Here is a 27,392-nt window from a genome sequence, read left to right on the forward strand (position 1 = left end):
GAATGACGGTTCTTGATGCAAGGCTGTCTGAGGGATCGGAGATCACAGGTGTGCAGTTTAGGCTTGAACCCTTTATGCACTGAAATTCTTCCAGATTCCTTGAATTATTTAATGATACTATGCACTGCAGAGGGAGAAATATGAAAATCCCTTTCAATTTTTCTTTGAGGAACATTGTTTTTAAACAGTTCAATAAGTTCCTCACATATTTGTTCACAAACTGGAGATCCTCTGCCCACCTTTGGTTCTCGAAACTCAGCCCTTCAGGGGTACCAAATCATGATTGCAATAACCTGTTGACATCTCCTGTCTGAAGTCACATTATTTAATTTTTTCACCTCATTGCTGGCCCTAATTTGCCCCTGTGCCAACTTATTTTAGAATGTGTTGTAGGCTTGAAATGCAGGAATGGATATAATTAACAAACAAAATCCAGGCAAAATATCTTGGGTTCATACTATCTGCAATGAAAAAAGTCTAAGTAAATTTAAGAACCACTGCATTTTTTTTTTTTTTTGCATTTTCCATACTGTCCCAACTTTTTCTGATTTGGGGTTGCATATAAGGACACTAACTACCGTTCTATTAATTATATATTGTGAAAATAACACGCCTTGACACAGCAAAATTGTTTGGGGCAGCCTCCCCAGATAATTGAAGCTTTGCTCAAAAATAGGCAAAAAGGTAAATAATAAGTTTGTATAGATACAAGTCCAAAACAGAACTGACTGGCAAAGGAATATGGCGATTTTTAAAGTCAGACATGGGAAATGACGTCATCTGGACAGGAACTGGAAGTGATGTCATCTGCCTGGGAACCAGAAATGACATCATTAAATCCAGGTGGAATTTCACATGTTTGGTCTGCAGGGACAAAAGAGAAAGGATTAGTGCACTCTGCCATACCCTGGTTTGGCATGGAATTTCCTTCTTTTGAGCCCTTTAGCTGCCTCCCATTTGCACATGTGTGACAGTATCTATGTTTTATAAGATCATATAGATTTATTTATTTTTTCTTTTTTATGTATTCATTAATATTCTTACCTAAACCTGTTTGTTTTTTCTTTTCTTGACATCTTGTAAAGCACTTTGAGCTTTATTTTTTGTATGAAAATGCATTACAGTGATCCCTCGCTATATCACGCTTCGCCTTTCGCGGCTTCACTCCATCGTGGATTTTATATGTAAGCATATTTAAATATATATCGCAGATTTTTTGCTGGTTCGCGGATTTCTGCGGACAATGGGTCTTTTAATTTCTGGTACATGCTTCCTCAGTTGGTTTGCCCAGTTGATTTCATACAAGGGACGCTATTGGCAGATGGCTGAGAAGCTAGATTGCTTACTTTTCTCTCTATCTTGTGCTGACTTTCTCTGATCCTGACGTATGGGGATTGAGCAGGGGGGCTGTTCGCACACCTAGACGATACAGACGCTCGTCTAAAAATGCTGAAAGATTATCTTCACGTTGCTATCTTTTGTGCAGCTGCTTCCTGAAACGACATGCTGCACGGTGCTTTGCATACTTAAAAGCTCGTATTGATTTTTGACTGAAAAACAAACTCTGTCTCTCTCTATCTCTCTTTGTCTGCTCCTGACGGAGGGGGTATGAGCTGCCGCCTTCAACAGCTTTGTGCCGCGGTGCTTCGCATACTTAAAAGCCAAACTGCCCTATTGATTTGTTTGCTAAAGATTGTATTCTCTATCTATGTGACATTCTGTGCTCCTGACACGCACTCCTTTGAAGAGGAAGATATGTTTGCATTCTTTTAATTGTGAGACAGAACTGTCATCTCTGTCTTGTCATGGAGCACAGTTTAAACTTTTGAAAAAGAGACAAATGTTTGTTTGCAGTGTTTGAATAACGTTCCTGTCTCTCTACAACCTCCTGTGTTTCTGCGCAAATCTGTGACCCAAGCATGACAATATAAAAATAACCATATAAACATATGGTTTCTACTTCGCGGGTGGCTCTGGAACGCAACCCCCGCGATGGAGGAGGGATTACTGTATATAAATAAATGTTGTAGTTATTCCTTTGGGACTGGCATGTGGCGATTCCGTAAATATTCAGATTTTCTATAATGTCCAGGAATCATTTGCCACACCGTGACTCAGAAGGGAAGTTATGAAAATGAAGACTGACAGAAGAATATTCTTATTATGAAATAAAGTGATAAAAGGTATAGGTTTGAAAAAGGTAAAAAAAAAAAAAAAAGCTGTGACTAACATTAACTTAATAATAAAGCAAGGTAAATACAAAATCTAGATACTGTCTAGAAAATATATGCATTAAAATTCAGTATTTGATAAGGAAGGAATTTTGTTAGGGAAACCATTTTAAGATTAATGGTAACCTTGAAAGGTTTATACAACTCAGTGACTGAGAGTGAAGAAAATATATTCTTGATATACTGTAGTAGCTAAGTGATTCATAACACTGGCTTGAAAGAAACTGTTATTGTAAAGTTTTGAAGATGATTAATTTTCACCAAGACCGTCACTCCACTTACAGAACCAAAACAGTATTGGGAGTGTTCTAAGGGTGAAAATGTCCATGAGTGGCACTGTTAATATCCTGACCACAATTTAAATGCTTTTGCATTTCAGAACAGTTTTATACATTTGGCAAAGAACTTTGTCGCTGTTTTGTTCAAAATTCTCCCAAACTATAAGCTATGTTTAATAATGGTTAATTTTCAGTGGTGTATATTCTGCTTCTGATGTAATGTTTAGTTGAAATACTGCCCTCATGTGTCTATTTAAATAAACAACATTTCTCAAAGCAAGTTGTGTTGCTGCAAAGCAGTTAAATTTCCACACACAAATATAAATTAAGCATGTAATGAGTTAGACTGTTCAGTATGAATTCTTGAAAAAAATTTAATTGAGCAATGTTTAGTCATTAATATCAATAAACATACAGTAGACCCCCGTGAAGTCGCGGTTCAGAGTTTGCGGCCTCATTAATTCACAGATTTTTCCTTAGAACCTATCTAATAATTGTTAGCGGAAACCACAAATATCCTCCGCAATTTTTATGGCTTTTTTCGTGGCAATACTGTACTGTAGAGAGAACAGGAAGCAACTGTTGAGGAAACGTGGCTTGGGATGATGAAAGCAGCCAATAGAATTTGAAACTGCAACTCCCAGCAGTCCCTGCAGTGGCTCTGAGTGGTCTTCAGCTGAGGGTGCTGGGGCTGTTGGGGTCAGAGGATGTCAGCGTGGCTTTTAAAAAGGGGTCCAGTGACCAAAAGCAAAAAAAAAAAGTTTTTGTAATTTGTGTTTCAAGTTACTGTCTCTCTGCCTGCCTTCTGTTGGGTTACCTGTACTTATTCGTTTTGTCCTGGATTGTTTCATGTTTGGTGTCTGGATTGTCTGTCGTCTGCCTGTGTACATGAGGACTGTAAGTGGATTCATGGCCATCCTGCAAAGAAAGAAGCGCTCCTGAACCCGTCTACCTGTCTTCACCATTTCAGGAACTAGCGGTAGGACTGTCTTTACATTCCCATTCAACACGTGGATCTCTGGACTATCTGTTTTCATCATTACATTTCATCTGTTGCCGTTTTTCATGAACGTTTTTCATAATTTACTGTGTGTGTTTTGTTGGTGCTTTGTTGTATTTAATGTGTAATCGCTGTAAGGGGAACAGGGGTGGTATCGTTGTTTTCATTTATTTCATTTGTTTTCATTACATTCTTTATTTGCTGTTTGATTGCCGGTTTGCTTTGTTTTTGTCTCTGTTTCTGAGTGTGTGCGGGTCGGTACAAGGCTGGATACGTCCCTGGAATCTCCCCCATAAAAATAAATCGCCGTCTTCTCGATGGTGTGAATCTTCGCGGCACCGGACTGCTACAGCGTTATTCATTTCTCCTTGCTGCTGATTGACTGTGATGCATCTCCAGCTGAGTGTTCTTGTGTTTTCCGTTTTGTTCCTCTTAACCCTTAAACCGCCACAACCAGGTATAGTCGTTTCCCAGTGCCATTTGCGAGCACGCAGGAGCTGATCAGTCAGCATTTGCCTTCACCGCCAACGACGCTGGCTTACCGGTGTGCTTAATATGTGGCGATAAATTATCGAACAACAAAAAATGTAACGTTGAAAGACATTTTCGAAACAAGCACTCAGCATTCACTGAAAAATACCCAAGTGAAGATGAGCGAAAGAGAGCAATTTCGGAACTGCAACGGAAAGCTGAACAGAGCAAACATACTTTCAAAAAGTGGATCACTTCTCCACAATCAACTACAGCTGCTAGTTTTGTGGCAGCTCAAGAGATCGTAAGGAGGGGTAAGCCGTTCACAGACGGAGAATACATGAAAGAATCGTTCATAAAAATGAATGCAACCCTAGAAGACACAGGCGCTCCTCAAAAAACCTCTCTTAAAAACGCTGATAGACTGCTTTCACATTGCTCCCTTACTTGCTGGGCTTACTTGCGGCTGCTCTGTCACGTGATATGCTTCTCGCGCGACACTACACATACTTAAAAGCATGAACAGCACCTGTCCTTTTTGGCTGATTGGTTTGTTTCTCTCTCCTCCCGCAGACATCCTCTGCTCTTGTTAGTGGTCCTGCTCCTGTTGTGCTCCCCTATAATGTTCGTCTAGTCTTTAATCGAGAACTAACTGCATACTGAGCTTGTTTTACTTCTGAAAAAGACGTTTGTTTGAAGTGTTTGAATAAAGTTCCTGTCTCTACAATCTCCTGTGTTTCTGTGCAATTCTGTGACCCAAGCGTGACACCCTGCAGCCTCACTGTCTCTGGGATTGAGCCGCTGCACTAGACTAGCCTGCCAGCGTCAACGTTTACCTTTGTGTGCTTGGCGTGCTGCCAGTTCAAGCACAGTTGGCTCGGTGATTTACTAAATTTCATCCATGGCGTCAGTTGCATCTTGTACATATTGTTCCAGTAGTTTTTTAAATAGTTTTTACAGTTCATTAGCAGTGTGTAAAATGATCAGTGTTGCAGTAATTGTGATATTCTTTGCATGAAAAAAATGTGTTCTATTAAAATTTCGCTTTTTCTTTGTGAATTGTGACGTTTACTTAAAGTGCAGCAAAAAAGTATTTGGCGTCCAGGGATGCATTAACCCCCAAGTATGTGGCAGTTTAAGGGTTAAAGCCCCAAGATGCTGCTGAAATGCCCTGCACCTTCTAAGGCTTCTGGCAATGAAAACGCACTTGCATGAATTACAGTACATACAGTATCTCACAAAAGTGAGTACACCCCTCACATTTTTGTAAATATTTTATTATATCTTTTCATGGGACAACACTGAAGATATGACACTTTGATACAATGTAAAGTAGTCAGTGTACAGTAGCTTATATAACAGTGTAAATTTGCTGTCTCCTCAAAATAACTCCACACACAGCCATTAATGTCTAAACCGCTGGCAACAAAAGTGAGTACACCCCTAAGTGAAGAATGTCCAAATTGTGCCCAAAGTGTCAATATTTTGTGTGGCCACCATTATTTTCCAGCACTGCCTTAACTCTCTTGGGCATGGAGTTCACTAGAGCTTAACAGGTTGCCACTGGAATCCTCTTTCATTCCTCCATGATGACATCACGGAGCTGGTGGATGTTAGAGACCTTGCGCTCCTCCACCTTCCGTTTGAGGATGCCCCACAGATGCTCAATAGGGTTTAGGTCCAGAGACATACTTGGCCAGTCCAGCACCTTTACCCTCAGTTTCTTTAGCAAGGCAGTGGTCGTCTTGGAGGTGTGTTTGGGGTCGTTATCATGTTGGAATACTGCCCTGTGGCCCAGTTTCCGAAGGGAGGGGATCATGCTCTGCTTCAGTATGTCACAGTGCATATTGGCATTCATGGTTCCCTCAATTTACTGTAGCTCCCTAGTGCCAGCAGCACTCATGCAGCCCCAAACCATGACACTCCCACCACCATGCTTGACTATAGGCAAGACACACTTGTCTTTGTACTCCTCACCTGGTTGCCCCCACACACACTTGACACCATCTGAACCAAATAATTTTATCTTGGTCTCATTAGACCACAGGACATGGTTCCAGTAATCCATGTCCTTAGTCTGCTTGTCTTCAGCAAACTGTTTGCGGGCTTTCTTGTGCATCATCTTTAGAAGAGGCTTCCTTCTGGGATGACAGCCATCAGTCCAATTTGATGCAGTGTGTGGTGTATGGTCTGAGCACTGACATGCTGACCCCCTACCCCTTCAACCTCTGCAGCAATTCTGGCAGCACTCATATGTCTATTTTCAAAAGACAACCTCTGGATATGACACTGAGCACGTGCACTCAACTTCTTTGGTCGACCATGGCGAGGCCTGTTCTGAGTGGAACCTGTCCTGTTAAACCGCTGTATGGTCTTGGCCACCGTGCTGCAGCTCAGCTTCAGGGTGTTGGCAATCTTCTTATAGCCTAGGCCAGGGGTCGGCAACCCGCGGCTCTGGAGCCGCATGCGGCTCTTCAGCCTCCTTGTAATGGCTCCTTTTGGCCTTGACAAAAAAAAAAAAAACATGAAAATGAATAACGGCAATTTCTTAATTTAATTTGTATATAATATATGTAATATATATAATGTTTATTTACTACTACTACTGTTATACACTTTAACATCTAATTTTTATTTTTATTTTTTATTTATAATTTGTCAACTAAAATATGCGTCACATCTACGTCTATAGCCCTCGCCTTTACCTGCAGGTGGCTTCTGGAGTGTGCGACCCCTGCACTAACCATGAATAAATCCCAAAAATGAAAAATCCCAGAAGAGAACAGAGAATTTAATTCTGCGTGGACAGAAGCATTTGCCTTCACCGCCAACGACGCTGGCTTACCGGTGTGCTTAATATGTGGCGATAAATTATCGAACAACAAAAAATGTAACGTTGAAAGACATTTTCGAAACAAGCACTCAGCATTCACTGAAAAATACCCAAGTGAAGATGAGCGAAAGAGAGCAATTTCGGAACTGCAACGGAAAGCTGAACAGAGCAAACATACTTTCAAAAAGTGGATCACTTCTCCACAATCAACTACAGCTGCTAGTTTTGTGGCAGCTCAAGAGATCGTAAGGAGGGGTAAGCCGTTCACAGACGGAGAATACATGAAAGAATCGTTCATAAAAATATCAGAGCATCTATTCTCTGACTTTAAATGTTTTGGCGTAGGATGTTTTGGTGTTTGAGCGCATGATGACAGTGTTTGCCAGAGATGTACAGAAAGGTACACTCTCTCACTTCCCCTCCCTGAGAGAGTTCAAAGCAGTGAACATTCACATAAATTGTGATTATTTCCACCGTACAATTATTGCAATGCAAGCTGCATTTAGAGAAAGATTCAGTGAGTTCAGAAAGAAAAAAAACACTCCTTCCCTGGACATCGACCCATCCCTGCTGAACACATTCTCATTCACAGGAGTAAGTAAGCCCGATCTAGAAATTGAACTGGCCGCATAGCGGATAAAGATTTATGGGTGTCCAAGTTCAAATGCCTGACAGCGGATCTTGAAGAAGTCGCCCGTCAGAAGGCTACTCTCGCTAAAGAGCACAAATGGACTGATATTGAAAACCTCCCCAAACCCGACAAACTTGTTTTCAATACATGGAGTGCCATTCCCGAAACATATATGAACATGAAAAAATATGCATTTGGAGTCCTGTCCATCTTTGGCTCAACATACTTATGTGAGCAAGTTTTCTCAAGCATGAACTTCATAAAGTCCAACTATCTCTCCCACCTCACACATGAGCCTGCAGTCCTGTGTGAAGGTCAAAGTCACATCATATAGCCCCGACATAGAACAACAACAACATTTATTTATATAGCACATTTTCATACAAAAAGTAGCTCAAAGTGCTAGAGATGATCTGCAGCGAACTTCAGAAACAGAAGTCACATTAAACAGGTGAGAACAATAGCATTTAATAGGCTAATATTTAAAAAAAAAAAAAAAAAACACATTTATTTCAGACCCGGAGCTGATGTAGGTTTTTTTGTATGTTCAGATGCTTCAGTTGATTGCTGGCTGAGAGGGAAACCTGAAGAGGATGAGAGCACACTGAAATGGAATTTTATGTTTACTTTTTTAAAGCTGCTAAGCTACAGCTAAATGTTTTATTTATATTAAAGTGGGCTAGTTTTTATCTTAATTTTATACAGGTATAGGAAGGACTCAAATAGGCCTGCAGAGTTCAGTTAAATTTATTTCAAAGTAGGCCTACACATGCACACTGCACTTCTGTTTGTTGTATTCCGTGGTTGTAACATGTAAAATCTAAAAAAAGATTTGCGGGTACTCTAGGAATGTAACCCCCGCGAATTTTGGGGGTGTACTGTATATACAACTCTGTCTTATAATGGAGCAGCATCCTCTGGATACTCCAATTTGGAATTAAAAAAAATAACCTCTTTAAAAATCATAAAACACACAAGAGTCTATACTAATTTAATAGGCTTGTATATTACAATGAGTTGGTCAATACAACCAAGTATCATGCTTAAATCTAAAGGTATAATAATTATAGCATTCCCTGTACAGTAATCCCTCCTCCATCACGGGGGTTGCGTTCCAGAGCCACGCGCGAAATAAGAAAATCCGCGAAGTAGAAACTATATGTTTATATGGTTATTTTTATATTGTCATGCTTGGGTCACAGATTTGCACAGAAACACAGGAGGTTGTAGAGAGACAGGAACGTTATTCAAACACCGCAAACAACATTTGTCTCTTTTTCAAAAGTTTAAACTGTGCTCCATGACAAGACAGAGATGACAGTTCTGTCTCACAATTAAAAGAATGCAAACATATCTTCCTTTTCAAAGGAGTGCGCGTCAGGAGCAGAGTCTGTCAGAGAGATAGAGCAAAGCAAACAAATCAATAGGGCTGTTTGGCTTTTAAGTATGCGAAGCACCGGCGGCACAAAGCTGTTGAAGGTGGCAGCTCACACCCCCTCCGTCAGGAGCAGGGAGAGAGAGAGAGAGAGAGAGACAGAGAAAAACAAACAGTCCAAAATCAATACGTGCCCTTCGAGCTTTTAAGTATGCGAAGCACCATGCAGCATGTCGCTTCAGGAAGCAGCTGCACAAAAGATAGCAACGTGAAGATAATCTTTCAGCATTTTTAGACTAGCATCCGTATCATCTAGGTGTGCGAACAGCCCCCCTGCTCACACTCCCTACATCAGGATCAGAGAAAGTCAGCGCAAGAGAGAGAGAAAAGTATGTTGGGTAGCTTCTCAGCCATCTGCCAATAGCATCCCTTGTATGAAATCAACTGGGCAAACCAACTGAGGAAGCATGTGCCAGAAATTAAAAGACCCATTGTCCTCAGAAATCCGCGAACCAGCAAAAAATCCGCGATATATATTTAAATATGCTTACATATAAAATCTGCGATCGAGTGAAACCGCGAAAGGCGAAGCGCGATATAGCGAGAGATCACTGTATTAGATAAAATTACTTAAAAGTTTCTTTGTAATTTTTACACAGTGTACTGAGATCCTTACTTTCTGTATTTGTCTCCCACAAACTAGAGGCAGTAATATAATACAAAGTGCAGACAATGAGTACAGCACCATACAATTAAGTATGATATTGGACAATGCAATGTATATAGAAACACGCAGGGAATCAGGTATTTTCCTGAATTTGTCTCTCAGAAGGAGCAACTATTGTGTAGCATTATTATCTTTATCTAGTGGTGTGGTGGAAGTGCTAATGGTCATGTGCCCCAGAAAGAAGGAGAGAATAAAGGAACAGTCCATTATGGCTGAGGTGTTTAGTAATAATATTTGCTTATCTGAAGCAGTGTGTGTTATATATGAACAGACAAAATTTGTGTTGTGATAACATTCTAAGCTGATTTCACCACCTTCTGTGGTGCAGTTAAGTACACAGTGAGGATGGATTCTACTGTGAACCCACAGCAATTGGTAAGAATAGATGGAAACAGTGTGAAAATACAGATATTGGCAAGGTTTCTTGATGCTAGCAGAACTGTTCTGTGCCCAATTAAGTTAATTATTGATGATGAAGAAATCTGAAGTTGCAAGTATGGATGGGAGTATAGTCTCTCAAAGCATTTCATCACAATGGAAGTTATTACCATGGGTCACTAATCACTGAGATAGTTGATTTTTATTTCCTTTGGCAGAAACTATATAAGAAAGGGTAGAGGAGACTCTCTTTTTTTCATGAGACTATGTTCCTTTAAAGTGGATAGAGACATCCTTCACATTTTACACAACTTGGTGATGGCCAGTGTCATTTTTTACACTGTGGTGCCATGGGCCAGTAACATCAATTCAAGAGAGGCACAAGGCCTATGGTGGAAATGAAGCATGTGATCAGTCTTGAATGACTAATAAAGTTAAATGCTGAGCATTGGTTTATAAAAATCATCCTGGCATATAACGTCTTAGTAGTAGAAGCAGGAGTAGTACTAGTAGTAGTAGCAGCATTATTGTCACATGTACAGAGTAATGAAATTCTTACTTACTGTATATGACTATTCATCATGCAGCACTTTTCCACTTTCTGGTACCATGATAAAGGAGAATATATTACAATACATAAGATTATTTTAATTAGTGGAAAACACAAATCATTTTACTTGATTTACACTTTATGCCTGTTTCTGCGCTCCCATTACCAAAAAAATTGCATAAAACCCTGAGAAAAACTCAAGTTAAAAAACATTATCTAGGAATGCAGAGATTGTATGAAATGCTAGGGATATGACATTCTCAGTGGATTGGCTATAGCAATAAGCCAACTGGAGATGGTCCAAACTATCTGGAATATTACATATCCTACAACCAGTCTTTCAAAGCATTTCATCACAATGGATGTTAGTGCCATGGGTCATTAATTTCTGAGACAGTTGACTTCCTTTTTCTTTGGTACAGGGATATTTGTGTCATTTTGAAGTATTCAGAAACCATAGATTCTGTTAATAACACATTACAAATTTAATTGAAAATGCTAGGTAATGGGTCGCTGCAGGACAGCTCCTAACACTCCATTTGGTTCAGTTACTTTACAGACATTATTTCATTCGAAAATCTCCCTTGTTCATCCAGAGAAACAGGAGACAAATCCTACTGTGATTCAGGAACTTTGTTTCTCATGTTGTGAGAATAAATAGAGGATAATTAATCTGTAAGTCATTTTCTATTCAATAATCATTATCTGAGTCTTGGTTCTATTAGTCTTCATTGGAGTATGTATAAGTACCATCTGAGCAGAGACAATTTATCAGTAATACTAAACAAAAAAAAGTTGCAAACACTGTGCTGGATTACTATTATCTTCATAAAGTACATTAGTAACTAGCCGTGCTACTCCACTTAGGTTGAAATCTAAGTAACCAATGTAGGCCTTCGCATTACTTGTTGTGTTTCCAGTAACAGGGTTTATATTGAGCAAGGATGGTTTGGATCAAGCTTAGCTGTGTTCAGTCTGCTGTCTCAAATAATTCCTTAGGCTAATTTATTTGAGGGGCAATTATGTTTTTACAAAGGGCCAGCTGGCATAGGATACATTTTTTTGATTCAATAAATGACCTTAGTAGAAAATATGTTATTTGTTCACTTAGGAGCCGTTTAGTTAATATTAGATTTTGGTTGAAGAACTAAAAACATTCTTTGTCAGAAATTTTAAAAAATTACAGAAGAAATAAGGTATGGTGCAAATACTTTTTCACACCATTGTATATCTTCTTCGATACTAGAATTTTATCAATGCCTTTTTTCACATTTTTCCAGCCATATTTCTATCAAAGCATCCTTGAAAACCACAAGTAAATTTTGGATATTTGGGAGTATATATTGTTGTGCCTTAAAGTTAAATCCACCACATGTTGTTTTATACATTACACTAGCCAACCCGCGGCGTAACATACGCCGCATAATTATGTATTGATGGGTGAACACTTGCTGAACGACACAGTTGTCCAAATGGGGTGGGTTTGTGGATACCACTGTGAGTGAATGAAAAGATGGACCTCTGGAGAGAGCAACATACAATTGTCCGTGACTGAAAGCGGGATCGTCTGTGACGATGGAGGCCACGCTGGTGAAAGTTACTTCGTCGGTAGGGATAAGTTTCAGCACTTGTTCATTAAGGTGTAGCGAGTCTTCGTTGTTGACGCTTAATATAGTTTGCGTACTGAGTTGTTCCGGAGTCACAGTTGAGAAACACTTTTTTAATGTCTTTTAAGCACAGGGAAAAAAATTAACATGTGAAACATCCGTAATGTAATAAGCCACCAAGAAAAGTAACATTGCAACAATGCACGCTATGATCCGATCGCTGTAAACAAAATCGAGGCCGGTGCATTCTTTAACTGCCTTGTAGTGCAATGGTAGTGCTGCTGTTTTGCAGTAAGGAGACTGTGGAAGATTTTGGGTTCGCTTCCCGGTTTCTCCCTGTGTCGATAGCGCTTTGAATACTGAAAACACCGGTATATCAATGTAATGAAGTATTATTATTCTTATGCGTCTAACGCTCTCTCTCTCGCGCACCTGTATGCGTGTGTGTGTCGCTCGCTCTCTCTCGCTCGTTGCACGTGTTCCTGCAGGCATACCAGTAAGTGAATGAAAAGATGGAACTCTGGAGAGAGCAACATACAACTGTCCGTGACTGAAAACTGGTTTTGGCAGATACATGCACATCTTTTTGAAAGTTTGGCCCTGTGCCTTATCAATTGTCATCGCAAAGGCAAATCTAACAGGAAATTGTCTTCGTGTTAAAGTAAAAGGCAAATTATCCGCGACAAACTGTTTTACACGCTGCATACCATACTACGCCGCATAATCACGCCGCTTTTTTAATGTTTTTTAAGCAGAGGGAAAAAATGAACATTTGCAAAATCCGTAACGCCGCTTTCAGTAAGTACAATGCACACGCGTTTAATTTGTTAGCCACTTTTTGCCAGCAGTCTTTTCTGGTTTGGGCTGCTTTTGCAGTGTTACCGCTTGTACAAATTAAATCTTGAAATCCTTCGAGTAACTAATTAACTAACTAACACCCACCCAGCTTGTGAGAAAAAAATGTGCCCGTTCTTTCATCATTTTGTTGCAGCCTATCAAAGACTTGCTGATCATGTTTTCTAGACTCAATATACAGTGGAACCTCGGTTCACAACCATAATTCGTTCCAAACCTCTGGTCGTAAACCGATTTGGTCATGACCCGAAGCAATTTCCCCCATAGGATTGCATGTAAATACAATTAATCCATTCCAGACCATACGAACTGTATGTAAATATATATTTTTTAAGATTTTTAAGCACAAATCTAGTTAATTATTACACCATAGAATGCACAGTGTAATAGTAAAAACATTGAATAACACTGACATAAACACCCAGGCTCCCTGCTCAGCTGCATGGCATGTGCAGTGCATGCGCAGGCTCTCTCTCTCAGCAGCACGCGAGCCTCCCCAGATCCCCCCCCCCCTCTCTCAGCAGCACGCGAGTCCCCTCCCCCTCTCTCAGCAGCACGCGAGCCTCCCCAGCCCCCCCTCTCTCTCTCAGCAGCACGTGAGCCTCCCCAGCCCCCCTGGGTCCATAGCTCCCCTTCAAAAGATCATTTTTAATCAGGCGACTGACAGTAGTGGAGTCAGGCACAGAGAAGGTCAGCTGCAGAGAGAGCGTCTCGACTGTTGCAGGGCTTGAAGCAGGTGAGACGCTAATGAAAAAGAGGCACAGGACTTATTGGTTTTTAAAGACTGCTTCCTTCATTGTGTTTTAACTTCAGTTTTAAAGGATTGCGCGGCTCTCTCTTGCGCTGCCTGTGTGTGCCTCTGTCTCTCTCTGGCGTTGCCTCTGTGTGTGTGTGTGTGTGTGTGTGTGTGTGCGCGCGCGGCTCTCTCTATCGCGCTGCCTGTGTGTGCCTCTGTCTCTCTCTGGCGCTGCCTCTGTGTGAATCAAGGTTCCACTGAGGTTGACTAATGAAAAGTCAGCGTGGCTCAGAGCTGCAAGTGTACTGTGGCACAGACGAACAGAAATGAGGGCATGTTTCCCTTGGCGTCGCGTCCGAGTTGGTGGGCGTGGCTCTGTGATTCTTTCGTCGTATTCAATGGTCTAAGAGTTGGTGGGCGTGGCTTCTTCCTGCGTGTGCCATTGGCGTCTTACTTGTCGGCGGTTTAGTGAATCCACGCCCCTTCCGGCGTGCTTTCCATGGTCGGCTACTTGTCTTCTGGCTTAGTGAATTATATATATAGATGGTAAAATGGATGATGGAACCAGTTCCTCAGCACTATGTCCTAAAATAATCTTTTAGGCTGTTACCTAGCATTACTTTCTTGAATGGATTAACATAGCATAGCAAAACAATATAACATAAACCTGCTAAATCTAATTAGGGAGGGAAACTGCTTTTTCCAGCAGCACTGTGAAAACTAGCCCCAAATACGGCACCAGGCCATTACAGGGCCCACTCACATACCCACACTGGACTAATTTGAAATTTTATTTGATTTGATATACTTTGTTAATCGCCAGCTAACCAAACTGGTACATCTTTCAGGATATGTGAGGAAAACTAGAGTTTCAGAGTCAAGAGTCTAAAATTATGCCACCTTGAAAAAAATTAAGTTGTAGTGTAAAAATGGAGCATTAAATTTATGAAAGTCATGTATTTTCCTGGAAAATCTCTAGCATGAATGTAGTAACAATTAGTTTCAAACAGTAAAAACATTTCTTTTGTATGAAATTAAATACAGTAAATAAATAGTATTTTAAATGTATGTTATAAATTTTGTGTTATCAGAGCTGTAATTTGTAATTTTGAATTTTATGTCTGCAGAACTTGTATAATTATATAGTTAAAGCCAAAACCTTGATAACCTTTTGAGAAGTATCTGGATGAGATATTGGAACATCTTAGCTATTTGCCTAACAAACGAGCTTAATGGTCTCCTCTTGTTTGTCAACTTTCTTATATTCTTATCTATATGTTTCAAATAGTAGTATAGTAATAAAAGAAGTAAGTTTACTTCTGAAGGTAAACATTTAATTTTTAGTCTATTATTATATTAGTTTCTCATTTCCACTATGTGTTTTGGCAGCCATGGATCCTTCCATCACACTATGGCAATTTCTGCTTCATCTCTTGGAAGACCAAAACCATAAGCATCTAATATGTTGGACTTCATCAGATGGAGAGTTTAAGTTGCTAGAAGCTGAAGAAGTAGCAAGACTTTGGGGTCTAAGAAAGAATAAGACAAACATGAACTACGATAAACTGAGCCGAGCGTTGCGTTACTATTATGACAAGGTGAGTGAAATTACTTAAGCTCAAGTATGCTTTCTAGTATATATCTTAGTCTTAGAATTTACAGTTTTATTCTTTTTAATGATTCCTGAATTCATTCATAACATAATGAAAAACAAACAAATGTACTTTCATACTATTTTAAATTACACATAAAAGACATTAATAAAATTCCTAATGTTTAGTTTACTGTACAGATTACATTGTTTCATCCATTCAAATGCTATTTCGTATTGTACATATCAGTTTGTTACATGATTAGTAAAATTTAAAGTTATTTCCAAAAGAAGCAGTTTGATATATTCTCTTCAGTCTCTATTACTGCTGTTAATTTTTATAAATAACCTCCTATGATAAATAAGCAGTAATATACTATACTAGCAAAATACCCGCGCTTCGCAGCGGCGAAGTACTGCTTTAAAAGTGTTTTATTTGTTGTCAATACAGTGTAATTTACCTAGGTACTGTATAATAGTGTGATGACATGTTGACTTTATTCTCGACATTTCCACTTTAATCTCGACGCTTATGACGAGAATAAATTCGACATGTTGACTTTATTCTCGAAATTTGTCATTAAAGTAGAACATCGTAAACTAAACTTCATCATAAAATGAATATTTAATTTACTAGATTTTCTCAAACCCCATCATAAGTTATATAGCACATTAAATGCTTTGTGTTAAGTGTTCCCCGAGCTTCTTAAACTGACTTCCTCTTGCACTAAGAGGAGGCGCCAGCAGCGATCGCCACACAGATACATTTACTTCATGATATTCCTGCTCTCTGAACATTTAGAATGCTAAGATAAATACTTGATATAATTTTCATGGTGAAATGCATTAAAGCATGCATTAATCATGTGGGGGCCCGGCAGCGTGGAGGTTGCACCGCTGCCTCACAGCAAGGGTGTCTCGGATGTACCCTGCCTTGCATTTGCACCACTGCCTCACAGCAAGGGTGTCTCGGATGTACCCTGCCTTGCATTTGCATGTTTTTCTGGTGGGTTTACTCGGTGTGCTTCAGTTTCCTTTCAAAGTCATGTAGGATGTGGGGTTTTGTTATGCTATATTGACCCTGCTAGTGTATGTTTTGCTCGTATTCACCCTGCGATGTACTGGCGACTCGTTCAGGGATGGGCGCAACCCTGAATGGATGGCATAATTAAACATGTATAACGAAGATATTTTTAAAGTTCTGAACACTCCGTGGGCTAAGTTTATAACTAGTTTTAATTTCACAAAGACGTTTATCGTGTGGTGATTGGTTATGTGGAGAAAGAAAAAGGAAGGATAGGAACTGGGGTTTTGGTACGTCAGATAGAGACAGCACGCGTGCAATAAAGAAAGCCCGCTCAGAAGAACATGCATTGAATTCTGTGTTCGTGCCTCCGACCACCAGATCACAAACCCAACATTTACACAATATTTAAGTTAAACCTGTGCAATACCCATTCATACATCCAGTTTTTTGGAGCCTCGTCACACCTGCCATAAAGTTCTCTACACTGAACATACACCTGGGGACCCCTTACTGCGAGGGAGCAGCAGTACCGCCTAACTACCGTGCATGTTTAATACCTGCTTTAATGAACTTCATCATGAAAATGTATTTATAAGTATTTATCTTAGCATTCTAAATGTTCAGAAAGCAAGAATATAATGAAGTGAATGGATTCTGTGCGGTGATCGCTGTCTCATCTTAGTGCGGAGGAAGTCAGTTTAAGAAGCGTAGTGATTAACAACTGGGTCGGGGAACACTTAACACAAAGCATTTAATGTGCTGCATTAACTTATGACGGGGTTTGACAAAATCTAGTAAATTAAACATTGATTTTAGGAAGAAGTTTAGTTTACAACATTCTACTTTAATTATGAAGTAAACTATAAGAATAAAGTGGAAATGTTGACTTTAATCTCGACATAAACGGCGAGAATAAAGTGGAAATGTCGACTTTATTCTCGACATATAGTTTGTTTTTTTCTTCCCTGTGTCCGTATTTTTTCTTCTTCACCATGACCCTAATATGATTCCATAGGGCTATACCACAAATAGCATTATAAATGCAAGTTGCAGTCCGTATTAATGCAGTTTGCCTAAATGATGGTTTAGTTGGTAAAGATGTCATCACCAAGTTGCACTTGTTTTATTTTTTTTAATTTGGTGAATACTGTGTAATGCACCTGGGCTTGAAGCCTTGAAGTAATAGTGCAACTATCAGTAATAACACTATTATTTATTTTATTATTATTATTTATTAGTTTAAATATTATGCAGTTTAATGATGGTGAAGTTGTTTAAAAAGTCACTTTAACGTGTTAGTGGACAGAGATTGTTAACATTAACAGAAAGTGTAGTTGGTTTACAAAAAATATTTACTATTTATTCCTTTTCTAAGACATGTTCAGTGCAATACAACTTTTGACAAGCACTTCTGGATATTTTACTAAGTCTAAATGCCTCTTTGGATGGTTGAAAATATGTTGTCAAAATTATAGTTTAAGTTTTTGCAAAATTTGTTCAATAAAAAGGTTCTATATTTTGACTACATCTGTCATGCAACGTGATTCCTTCTCTTCATTAGTGCCACCCCCTTGAAAACTATTACTTTATGGGGCCATGCAAACCTGTATTAATACTTGTGTGAAAATTAAAATGTTTTTTTGTACAATGTACAATTCTCATGACAGTGGAATATGTTATTCTTAGCCAGTCTACTGCAGTAATTGCAGTGGAAAATGTGGTTAACATCCACTCATGCATGGGGAAAAAAATACCGTTGAATACCGTGAAACTGGGATAATTTTGAAAAATACCGTGATATAGAATTTTGGTCATACCACCCACCCCTAATGTATGTATATACGTATGTATATGTGTATATGTATGTATATTTATATATATGTATATGTATATATGTATATATACATTGAAGGAAACGAAGCTGCTCTTCGGTGAGGTTGAATTTTTTATCAGAGTTTAAACTGTCACAGGCATGAATTACAGCACCATCATAATAGGTACACACCCAGTGAGTCACTCATTCAGTAGCTGCAGAAGGTAATATTTGAATATGTTTTGCATTTTGTGGAATTGGCATTATAGGTATGTCAGGAGTCCACATTAGCAAAACCTCTTGAGGTTGGAAAATTGTATGAGCAGCTAAAATTTTGTTGAATTTGGTCATGTGATCTGTTGATAAATAATCATTATTTACCAACTCATTCATTGCAAAATCTGACAGTGGTAAGATCACTCGTTCCATAACACTAAACACAAACACTAAGTATACACTAACACTAAAACACGGCAACACCGCCGGGAAGAACACTAAATGAGATAAAGTAAAAGTCTACTAAACTTCTTTATTATAACTGTTTTATTATACCAGGTGAAGGGACGCTGGCACACGCATGTTGTTGCCAATCCTCCCTGTTAACAACACTTTTCGCAAAATTCGCCTTAATTCTGCATTTTCTTATGCTTGTTTTATTTTGTTTATTGTAAGTATAGTTCGTGGATACAGCTGACTTGAATTGCATGGATTTGGCTTAATATTTACAGATTTTATGGACTCCACTTTACTGGGAACAGCTGAGTCTGATTTTATCACGGGACGAGACCTACGAACATTTCTTTGTACCTGGCAACCTCGGGATGATCTGTCTCCATGATTATATTCGCTGTGCTGATCTGCTCCCATTTCATCTTACAGTACTCTACGACCGGGAACTGATCTGATGTTCATACTAACCTGGCTTATGGCTCTGGGGCGATCACGCCTGAAATTACCAAGCGTTACTGTTTATGGCTGTGTATTGGAACATCCAAATCCTGCTTCCTCCTCCTGCTGTGCTTTCTGCTGCTTGCTATCGCCGCTCACCTACGCTACCACACCCCCCTGTCCTACCTGCTCCGTTGTGCTGTGCTGCGCTGCTTCTACACTGCTATCAGCTAAGTATCACTCACTATTTTAGCGCTTTGAGTACTATATAAATGTAATGAATTGTTATTATTTATTATTAAACACTAAAGTACAAAAACGAAGTAGAAAGTAACACTAAACCGCAACACCGCCGGGAACACCAGTACACAGCGTCTACAAAACACTAAGAAACACTAAGTAGAAACACTAAAGGAAAAAATACTATTCAGTAAGTACCGCGTCTACTAAACAGTAAATCAGTAAAGGAGAAACGACTAAACACTAAGGAAAAAGAACGACAAGACCGTGTCAGCTGCGGAGCTCAGCTCGGAGCGAAATAAAGTGAATGAAATCAGGGGGATGGGAGGGGAGATGATCACGTGACTCCAACACCTGCCTTAACTCTCCATCCCTCCTCAAACACAGTCTCTCGGATCCCAACTCTCCTTTATATATATGTATATATATATATATATATATATATATATATATATATATATATATATATATATATATAGATGGTGATCATATATGAGGTTGTTGGACATCCCTTCATAAAACTATGGGCATTTTGAAAGGTTTCCACAAGATTTTGGAGTGTGTCTGTGGGGATTTGTGCCTATTCAGCCAAAAGAGCATTTGTGAGGTCAGACACTGATGTCAGACAAGAAGACCTCGCTTCCAGTCTGTGTTCCAATTCATCCCAAAGGTGTTCGGAATGAGGTCAAGGTTCTGTTCATTGCTACTCAACTTCTCTTATACCCAACACATCAAACCATGTCTTTATGGCCCTGTCTTTGTACACAGAAGCACGGTCAAGCTGAAATAGGAAAAGGCCTTCCCCAAACTGTTGCCACAAAATTGGAAGTGCACAATTGCCTAAAATGTCTTTGTATGCTATAGCATTAACAGTATCCTTCACTGGAACAAAGTGCCCTAACCCTAGCCCTGCAAAAAAGACCATATACACACACACATACTGTATATACACACACAACAGTGAGAGTCAATTGAGTAGGAAAATCATAAAGATGTATAAATGGTAAATGCATTTAACTGGAACACAAATACAATAAAAATGGCCAACAATGGGGATGTGTTAAAAACTATTACGGAAAGGGAACAAAGCAAATGTATAGGTCCTTGTCCTTTGTAATAAATGCACTGCATGATTAAGGCCATGGAGAAGGACAAACTTGCAGCCTTCAAGGATCCTAAAGACAATAAACCTCTGGGGGTCTGAAGCCAAAGCCCATACAGCCCCCACTGCATATCCCAGCATACATAATTGTGCCCGTCTCAATCCAATTACAATTCCATTTCTGGACATCTTGTGAACTTTTTTTTCTCTTCAGCATCACAGGCAGCTGGAGTTAATATAACAGATGGCAGAGATGCAGGGCACAACAGCAATAAGCTGGAAAAAGAAAAAAAGAGAAAAACAGCAGAGGTTATTACCCAGTGCAGATCTTACAAACTGTATAGAGTACAACCAATGCAAGTAATTAAGAAGAAGCCAAATTAGAAAAGTGGGCTTGTTGAAGTTCTTTGAAATGCTTGACATTTTTAAGCCTCGCACTTCTGTATTGGCAAAGCATTCCAGATTTTCTTGCATGAGTACAGAAAGCTGCCAGCTTTTATGCTTGATCTTAGAATAAAAAGCAAAGCAATGTTTGAGAAGAGAAATGTTGGGAGCAGACACTCCAAAATGCAGGTAGGGTCTAAAATACTCAAAGTCATCTATATACAGGGTGAGCCAAAAAGAAGCACCACATTTCAAACATTTATTCTACAAAAATGCTAAAAGATAAAATAAATTTCATTAAGATACAAGAAAGGGTGTACAGAATAGATTTTTTTCACTGTGTTTTAAAAATTATGTCTTCAAGGTGGTGGCCATCATTAGCAATACACTCTTCAAGACGATTTCTGAACGCTCGCATGACTCGTTCGGCCTTGAGAGATTCAAGGTTTTGAGGTTGGTGTGTGTATACCTCCGACTTGAGATAGCCCCACAAGAAGAAGTCACCTGGAGCAAGATCAGGCAAACGTGAAGGCCACCCAACTTCACCACACAGGGAGTTCAGCTTCCCCGGAAACATCTCCCTCAAAACTTGCATGGATCTCCGTGCCGTATGAGCTGTTGGGCCATCCTGTTGAAAACAGGTATCCACCACATCCATTTCTTCCAGTTGGGGCCGCAAAAAGTTCTCTTGCATTTCAATGTAAAGTTCTGAAGTGATGGTGACCGTTGCTCCCCCTCCTCAAAAAAGTAAGAGCTACAACACCAAATTCTGCAACGGCGCACCAAACTGTAACATGCTCATTATGCAAGGGTCTCTGATGAAGTTCACGCAACCATTCAAATGGAAATGTGCCTCGTCACTGCACATGATGATGGCATCTCAATGAACGGTTTGCCTAATATTCACATACAACTCTCTATGGCTCTCCCAGTCTTTCTCAGTGATTTCCTGCACTAATATAATTTTGTATGGCTGGAAATTAAGGTCCTCATTCAAAATCCTCCTCAAAGATGTGTTGGAAATGCCTAAGGCAGCAGCATGTTTGCTTGCTGAACGTCTAGGAGACTGCAAAATTGATGCCCTTACAGCTTAGATGTTTTTAGGCGTTTGTACAGTCCAAGAACAGCCTGGAGATTTTCTGTGTACCCGCCTGTCTAAATTTAGCCACCCACTGAGGAATTGTTTTTCGATTTTGGATGTCACCGTTAGTAGGTATGCTGAAGAGCATTCGGAAGGCATGATGCGTAGTGATGATGGATTCATTGTTTTTAAAGAACACTTTGATAGTGAAAGCACAGTGCGCACTGGGCCAAGGCATGTTGCCAACTGAAAACTACAAGGGATCGCCTATCGAAGGACCTCCACCCCAATCCACTCAGCTGCCCCTCCTTGTGCAATGACCTTGAGAAATGTGGTATTTATTTTGGCTCACCCTGAACCTTGAAATTAATCCTATGTGAGACAGGCAGCCAGTGCAATGAGAGTTAGACAGTTTTCAGAAGTTGGGGAAAAAAAAAAAACAGGCCAATACTGGCAAAGGCACAGCAGATCCAGACCAGAGATTTAGATGGAGAATTCTAGAAGTGCCAGGCAGGACGGCCACCCACTGCTTCAACATGGCACACATCTGTTCTTTCTTCTTTTTTAACTGCTGCCCCATAACACAGCTGGAATGTTTCATCTCACTATAACTGTTAAAAACATAAACACAAGAGATAAACAATGTTCACACACTTAGTTCAAACATTAATAAAGTGTACCCTTACTTATTGTTCTGCATCCTTTCTTAGTACAGTAATCCCTCGCTGTATTGCGCTTCGACTTTCGCGGCTTCACTCTATCGCGGATTTTATATGTAAGCATATCTAAATATATAACGCAGATTTTTCGCTGCTTCACGGGTTTCTGCGGACAATGGGTCTTTTTACTTCTGGTACATGCTTCCTCAGTTGGTTTGCCCAGTTGATTTCATACAAGGGACGCTACTGGGGGATGGCTGAGAAGCTACCCAATCAGAGCACGCAGTTAAGCTCCTGTGTGCTGATTGGCTCAGCGATGGAGCGGCAAATTCGATTCCGCTGCGTTAACCAGGAAGTCTTGTCTCGCTCATTCAGCATCAACGTGTTTCACTGTGTAAAGAGTTAACTTTTGTGCTCTTTTTTGTTTATCTTTGTGCATAGTCAAGCTCTTTGTTATGGCTCCAAAACGATCTGCTCCTACTACTGCTTCAGGGACCGTGCCCAAGCGCAAACGGAAGATGCTAACGATTGCCGAAAAGGTAAAAGTTTTGGATATGTTGAAGGCATGGAACAGCTACACCGCTTTAGGACGCCATTACGGCATCAATGAGTCCACGATTCTTTTTATTTAAAAAGGAGGAAAAGCATATAAGATCTACGGCTGCAGTGTCCTTTAACCAGGGCGCAAAACGAGTTGTAAGTGGATGTAATAAGGCGGTAGTCCGGATGGAATCTGCTTTAAGGGTTTGGATTGAAGACTGACAGAAGAAGAACAACGGCAGTACTACACAATCACCTGAAGAGGATCCTTTAGAAGAGCTGTAACGCTCTCCTTTGTTGTGCAGTAAAATTAAACTCATCGTTATCGGACAAGTCGTCGTGTCATTGTTGGTGAGTAACCATAATTAATTTTCTATGTACAGTACTTATTACATGTACATAGTTTAGTGTCAATGTACACACATTTTACTGTATACAATTTTTCTTGCATTGTACGTATTTGTTGCTGGTGGCCTGTCTGTCGTAATGGCTGTAACATATGTGATATCAGAGACGCTCGATATCTTTAAAATGATATTTATGTTTTACTGTATATAAACAGTGTGTTTACATACGTACATAATTTCAACGAATCTTACCTAATATCTAAGAGAATAGAAAGGGTTTATGCTGTATAATTGTGCGGGAAATGTTTATAATAGTGTGGGAGAGTTTATAAGGGCTTAAAATATATAAAAATAACCATATGATCATATGGTTTTTACTTCGCGGATTTTCACCTTTCGCGGTGGGTTCTAGAACGCAACCCCCGCGATTGAGGAGGGATTACTGTATACTTGCAGAGCATTACCAAAGTAAACCATCACAACAGATAAAGGTCTACTTAGAGTAAAGTCTGATTAATAATATTTTCTTAAGTTACTGTGTTTTTTTGTTGAATTTTAAAAGAACCCAGACTTAATTGTCATTATATGTAGCATCATTTTTTTTCTTTTACATTACACATACAGTAGACATTGTCTTACAATATCTGTATATTTGAACTTCTAATGTGATGTGCTCGGGTGTCGTTACTTACATGAAAACATTTTTTTTTCTGTCCTGCCTTAGTTAAAATTAAGTCTTGGTTCTTTCAAAATCCAAAAACAAAGCACAGTAGCCTAAAAAAAATAAATGTTATTTTGCAACATGGAACAACATCCCTGTTTTTCGTGATTGCTGCTACTGATGTAACTTGGTCATTGTGCTTGCGATGATTCACACACTGAGGCTTTCCTGTCTAAAATTAAAAAGCCATTGCTAGTTACTGGACAAAATAAGCAAACATGTGACAGTATTCAAGCCAGCAAAATATTACAAATCAAGTAATAAATATGGGGAGTCTTTGCAGGAATTGTGCATAAATTACTTCTAAAACTGAAAGTCTTAGTAGTCTTACCTCTAGAAATAGCAAATCTAAGATGAACTGCACATCATCTCAAATTGAGAATCTTAAAAGCAGAAGAAAAGGACATTGAGTTGTGTTTCGGACTTCAGGTACACTGGCATCTGTTCAGCCACTTCGAAGGCTGATTACCACCGAGTATCCTGTAGGGTAAAGAACATACAGTGGAACCTCGGTTCACGACCATAATTCGTTCCAAAACTCTGATTGTAAACCGATTTGGTTGTGAACCGAAGCAATTTCCCCCATTGGATTGTATGTAAATACAATTAATCCGTTCCAGACCATACGAACTGTATGTAAATATATATTTTTTTAAGTTTATAAGCACAAATATAGTTAATTAAACCATAGAATGCACAGCGTAATAGTAAGCTAAGTGTAAAAACATTGAATAACACTGAGAAAACCTTGAACAACAGAGAAAACTAACACTGCAATAGTTCGCGCTATAGCGCTAACAACCGCTGGCTAAAAACACTTCTTTTAATGAGTTTTAAGCACAGGGAAAAAAATGAACATTTGAAAAAAATCCGTAATTTAATAAACCACCAAGAAAAGTAACATTGCAACAATGCACACTATGAACCGATCGCTGTAAACAGAAATGAAAACAAAATCAAGCCCAGTGCATTCTTTAACTGCCTTCCTACCTTATGCGTCCAGCTGTCTCTCTCGTGCTGCCTGTGTGTGTGCGTCTCTCTCTCTCTCTCTCATGTTGCCTTTGTGTGTGTGTCTCTCTGTCTCTCGCTGCCTGTGTGTGTGCGTCTCTCTCTTTAGCGCTGCCTGTGTGTGTGTGTCTCTCTCTCGCGCTGCCTGTGTGTGTGTCTGTCTGTGTCTCTCTCTCGTGTGTGTGTCGCGCTCTCTCGCTGTCTCTCTCTCTTGCTCGCTGCACAGGAAATGCACAGGGAGAGACTGAACATGTACAAACCGAAAGGGAAACTGGCTTGTTCGTATACCGTGTGGTCGTGAACCGAGGCAAAAGTGTGGCAAACTTTTTGGTCGTAAACCAATTTGTACGTGTACCGAGACGTTCGTGAACCGAGGTTCCACTGTATATACAGTAAAGGGGCATTGTTTTTGTAACTGCAGTAATAAGTTATTACTGTATTTCAGTTAAATGTTATGTGTATGTACTTCTCTTAAACCATCAGCTTAATAAGCTAATGACAAGTGACAACAGCAGGTGTACAAATAAGGATGAATCCCCTGTCACATTTCTTTTTCTTCTGGACCTATTCTAAAATGTTTTAGAACGTTAGTTAAATGTTATGTGTATGTACTTCTCTTAAACCATAGGCTTAATAAGCTAATGACAAGTGAAAACAGCCTTGTACAAATAAGGATGAATCCCATCTCACATTTCTTTTTCTTCTGGACCTATTCTAAAATGTTTTAGAACGATTTATTTCTGTTACTGTCTTGACAAAAATCTACCACTGTCTGTTTAATTATTGTTCTTTTTCTGTATGCAGTTTTGAAGACAAAATGTTAGAAAATGTAGTAACCGTGGTTTCCTTTGTTGGTAAATATCGTATACATAAGTGTATGTACTTATTGGAGTTAAACTTTTCAGGTGACAAATATTCTTTCAAGACGTTCTAAAATTCAAAAGTTCCATTCTTTTCCAATAAGAAGTCCACTTATAGACGGAGATAAATGGCAAAATGATTTGCAAGTAAAATTCAAATCTGACGAGTGATGCATGTTGTAAAACATTTGACATGCGCAGTACAAATCAGGCAGTGTCGTGAAAGTAATTTTTAGTAAGAAGAGAGCGCATGGGTGAGGCAAATTGGATGGGGACTCATGTTGTAAAATGAAAAACATGGATCGGGTACTGACGTAACAGTAAAGTTCTGCGCATGCGTGCACATGTGCATGTGGCCCGCTTTATCTTTGTGTGCATGCGTGCATGGATCGGGCAGGCACCGCAGACCGGGTGTGCCTCACTTTAATGAACCTATTAATGGATGTGATCGAAACACCTGAACTCAATAATCTTGAGTTTTCTTCATGCATTTTTGGCTAGTGCTGGGAGGTATACCGATTCATACCGAAAACCGTTTATTTTTGTTAAGATATGGATTTTCCTTATACCGCAATACCGGTTTAGCCTGAACAATGTTCGGAACGTGGCGCAACGGGAAACTGTTTAAAGGGGGACCTTTTTCACTGTTACACCAGTAAACACGCATGCAACGGAGTACATGCGTTAGTTGAGCTTTTGAGCGGTGAAAATGGACAGAGAACATTCTGATACCGAAGCTGTAGCAGATGATAAAGTTGAACATGATGACACAAAAGAACCTTTACTGAAAAAATGAGCCATGTCTGTTGTCTGGAGATACTTTGGTTTTAAAAGGTCGGATGTGGACCAAACAACTATTTACTGCAAATGTTGTGGAGCTAAAGTTGTCGCCTGAGGCAGCAACACAAGCAATTTGCTGCACCACATTAGCCGCACACATGCTTTGGAGCAGTGCTCCGCAACCGGTGTGCCACGGCACACTGGTGTGCCTTGAGCCGATACAGGTGTGATGCGGTCAAATAAGACAATTTTCTAACTAAATAATATTTCAACGGTCCTCCTTAGAAACACAATAACGAGAATACGTGCAATGAAATATTCGCGTAAATGGCCTTTTAAAGGTTTAATAATTTTATGTGTCATTTCTCTGAAATAATAAATCCCATCGCCTGTCGCCTACGACGTAGGCCCTACGTAGTCACCAGACAACTCCGTAGTATGCTTTGATAGCCAGAGCGCTCCGTGCCCTCACCTAGATTCAATTCAAGCCGACGTATTAGTCGTGCTACGTCGCATTCACTCGTCTTGCGACAGTAGTTATCATTCATTACTATTAGTTGTGTTGCTGAATTGTGTATGGTTAACGTTCTTCGTGTGATTCATATTTAGTTTTATACCCCTTTAAATATGGATAAATATTTACATGGAAAAGATTCGTCTTCAAGTACAGATGATGAAG

The 27,392-nt window shown here is 39.6% G+C and overlaps 1 protein-coding gene across 1 annotated transcript in view; it reads left to right on the forward strand.

Moving 5' to 3' along the window:
• elk1 (ETS transcription factor ELK1) overlaps positions 1–27,392 on the forward strand; it is a 179,488-nt gene that overhangs the window by 71,031 nt on the left and 81,065 nt on the right. The window contains exon 2 of the mRNA XM_028813330.2: positions 15,062–15,270. Coding sequence (XP_028669163.2) covers positions 15,062–15,270 — 209 coding nt within the window. The remainder of the gene's footprint in view (positions 1–15,061; positions 15,271–27,392) is intronic.

This window comes from Erpetoichthys calabaricus, chromosome 11, assembly GCF_900747795.2.
Source record: "Erpetoichthys calabaricus chromosome 11, fErpCal1.3, whole genome shotgun sequence".
Taxonomy (NCBI): domain Eukaryota; kingdom Metazoa; phylum Chordata; class Cladistia; order Polypteriformes; family Polypteridae; genus Erpetoichthys; species Erpetoichthys calabaricus.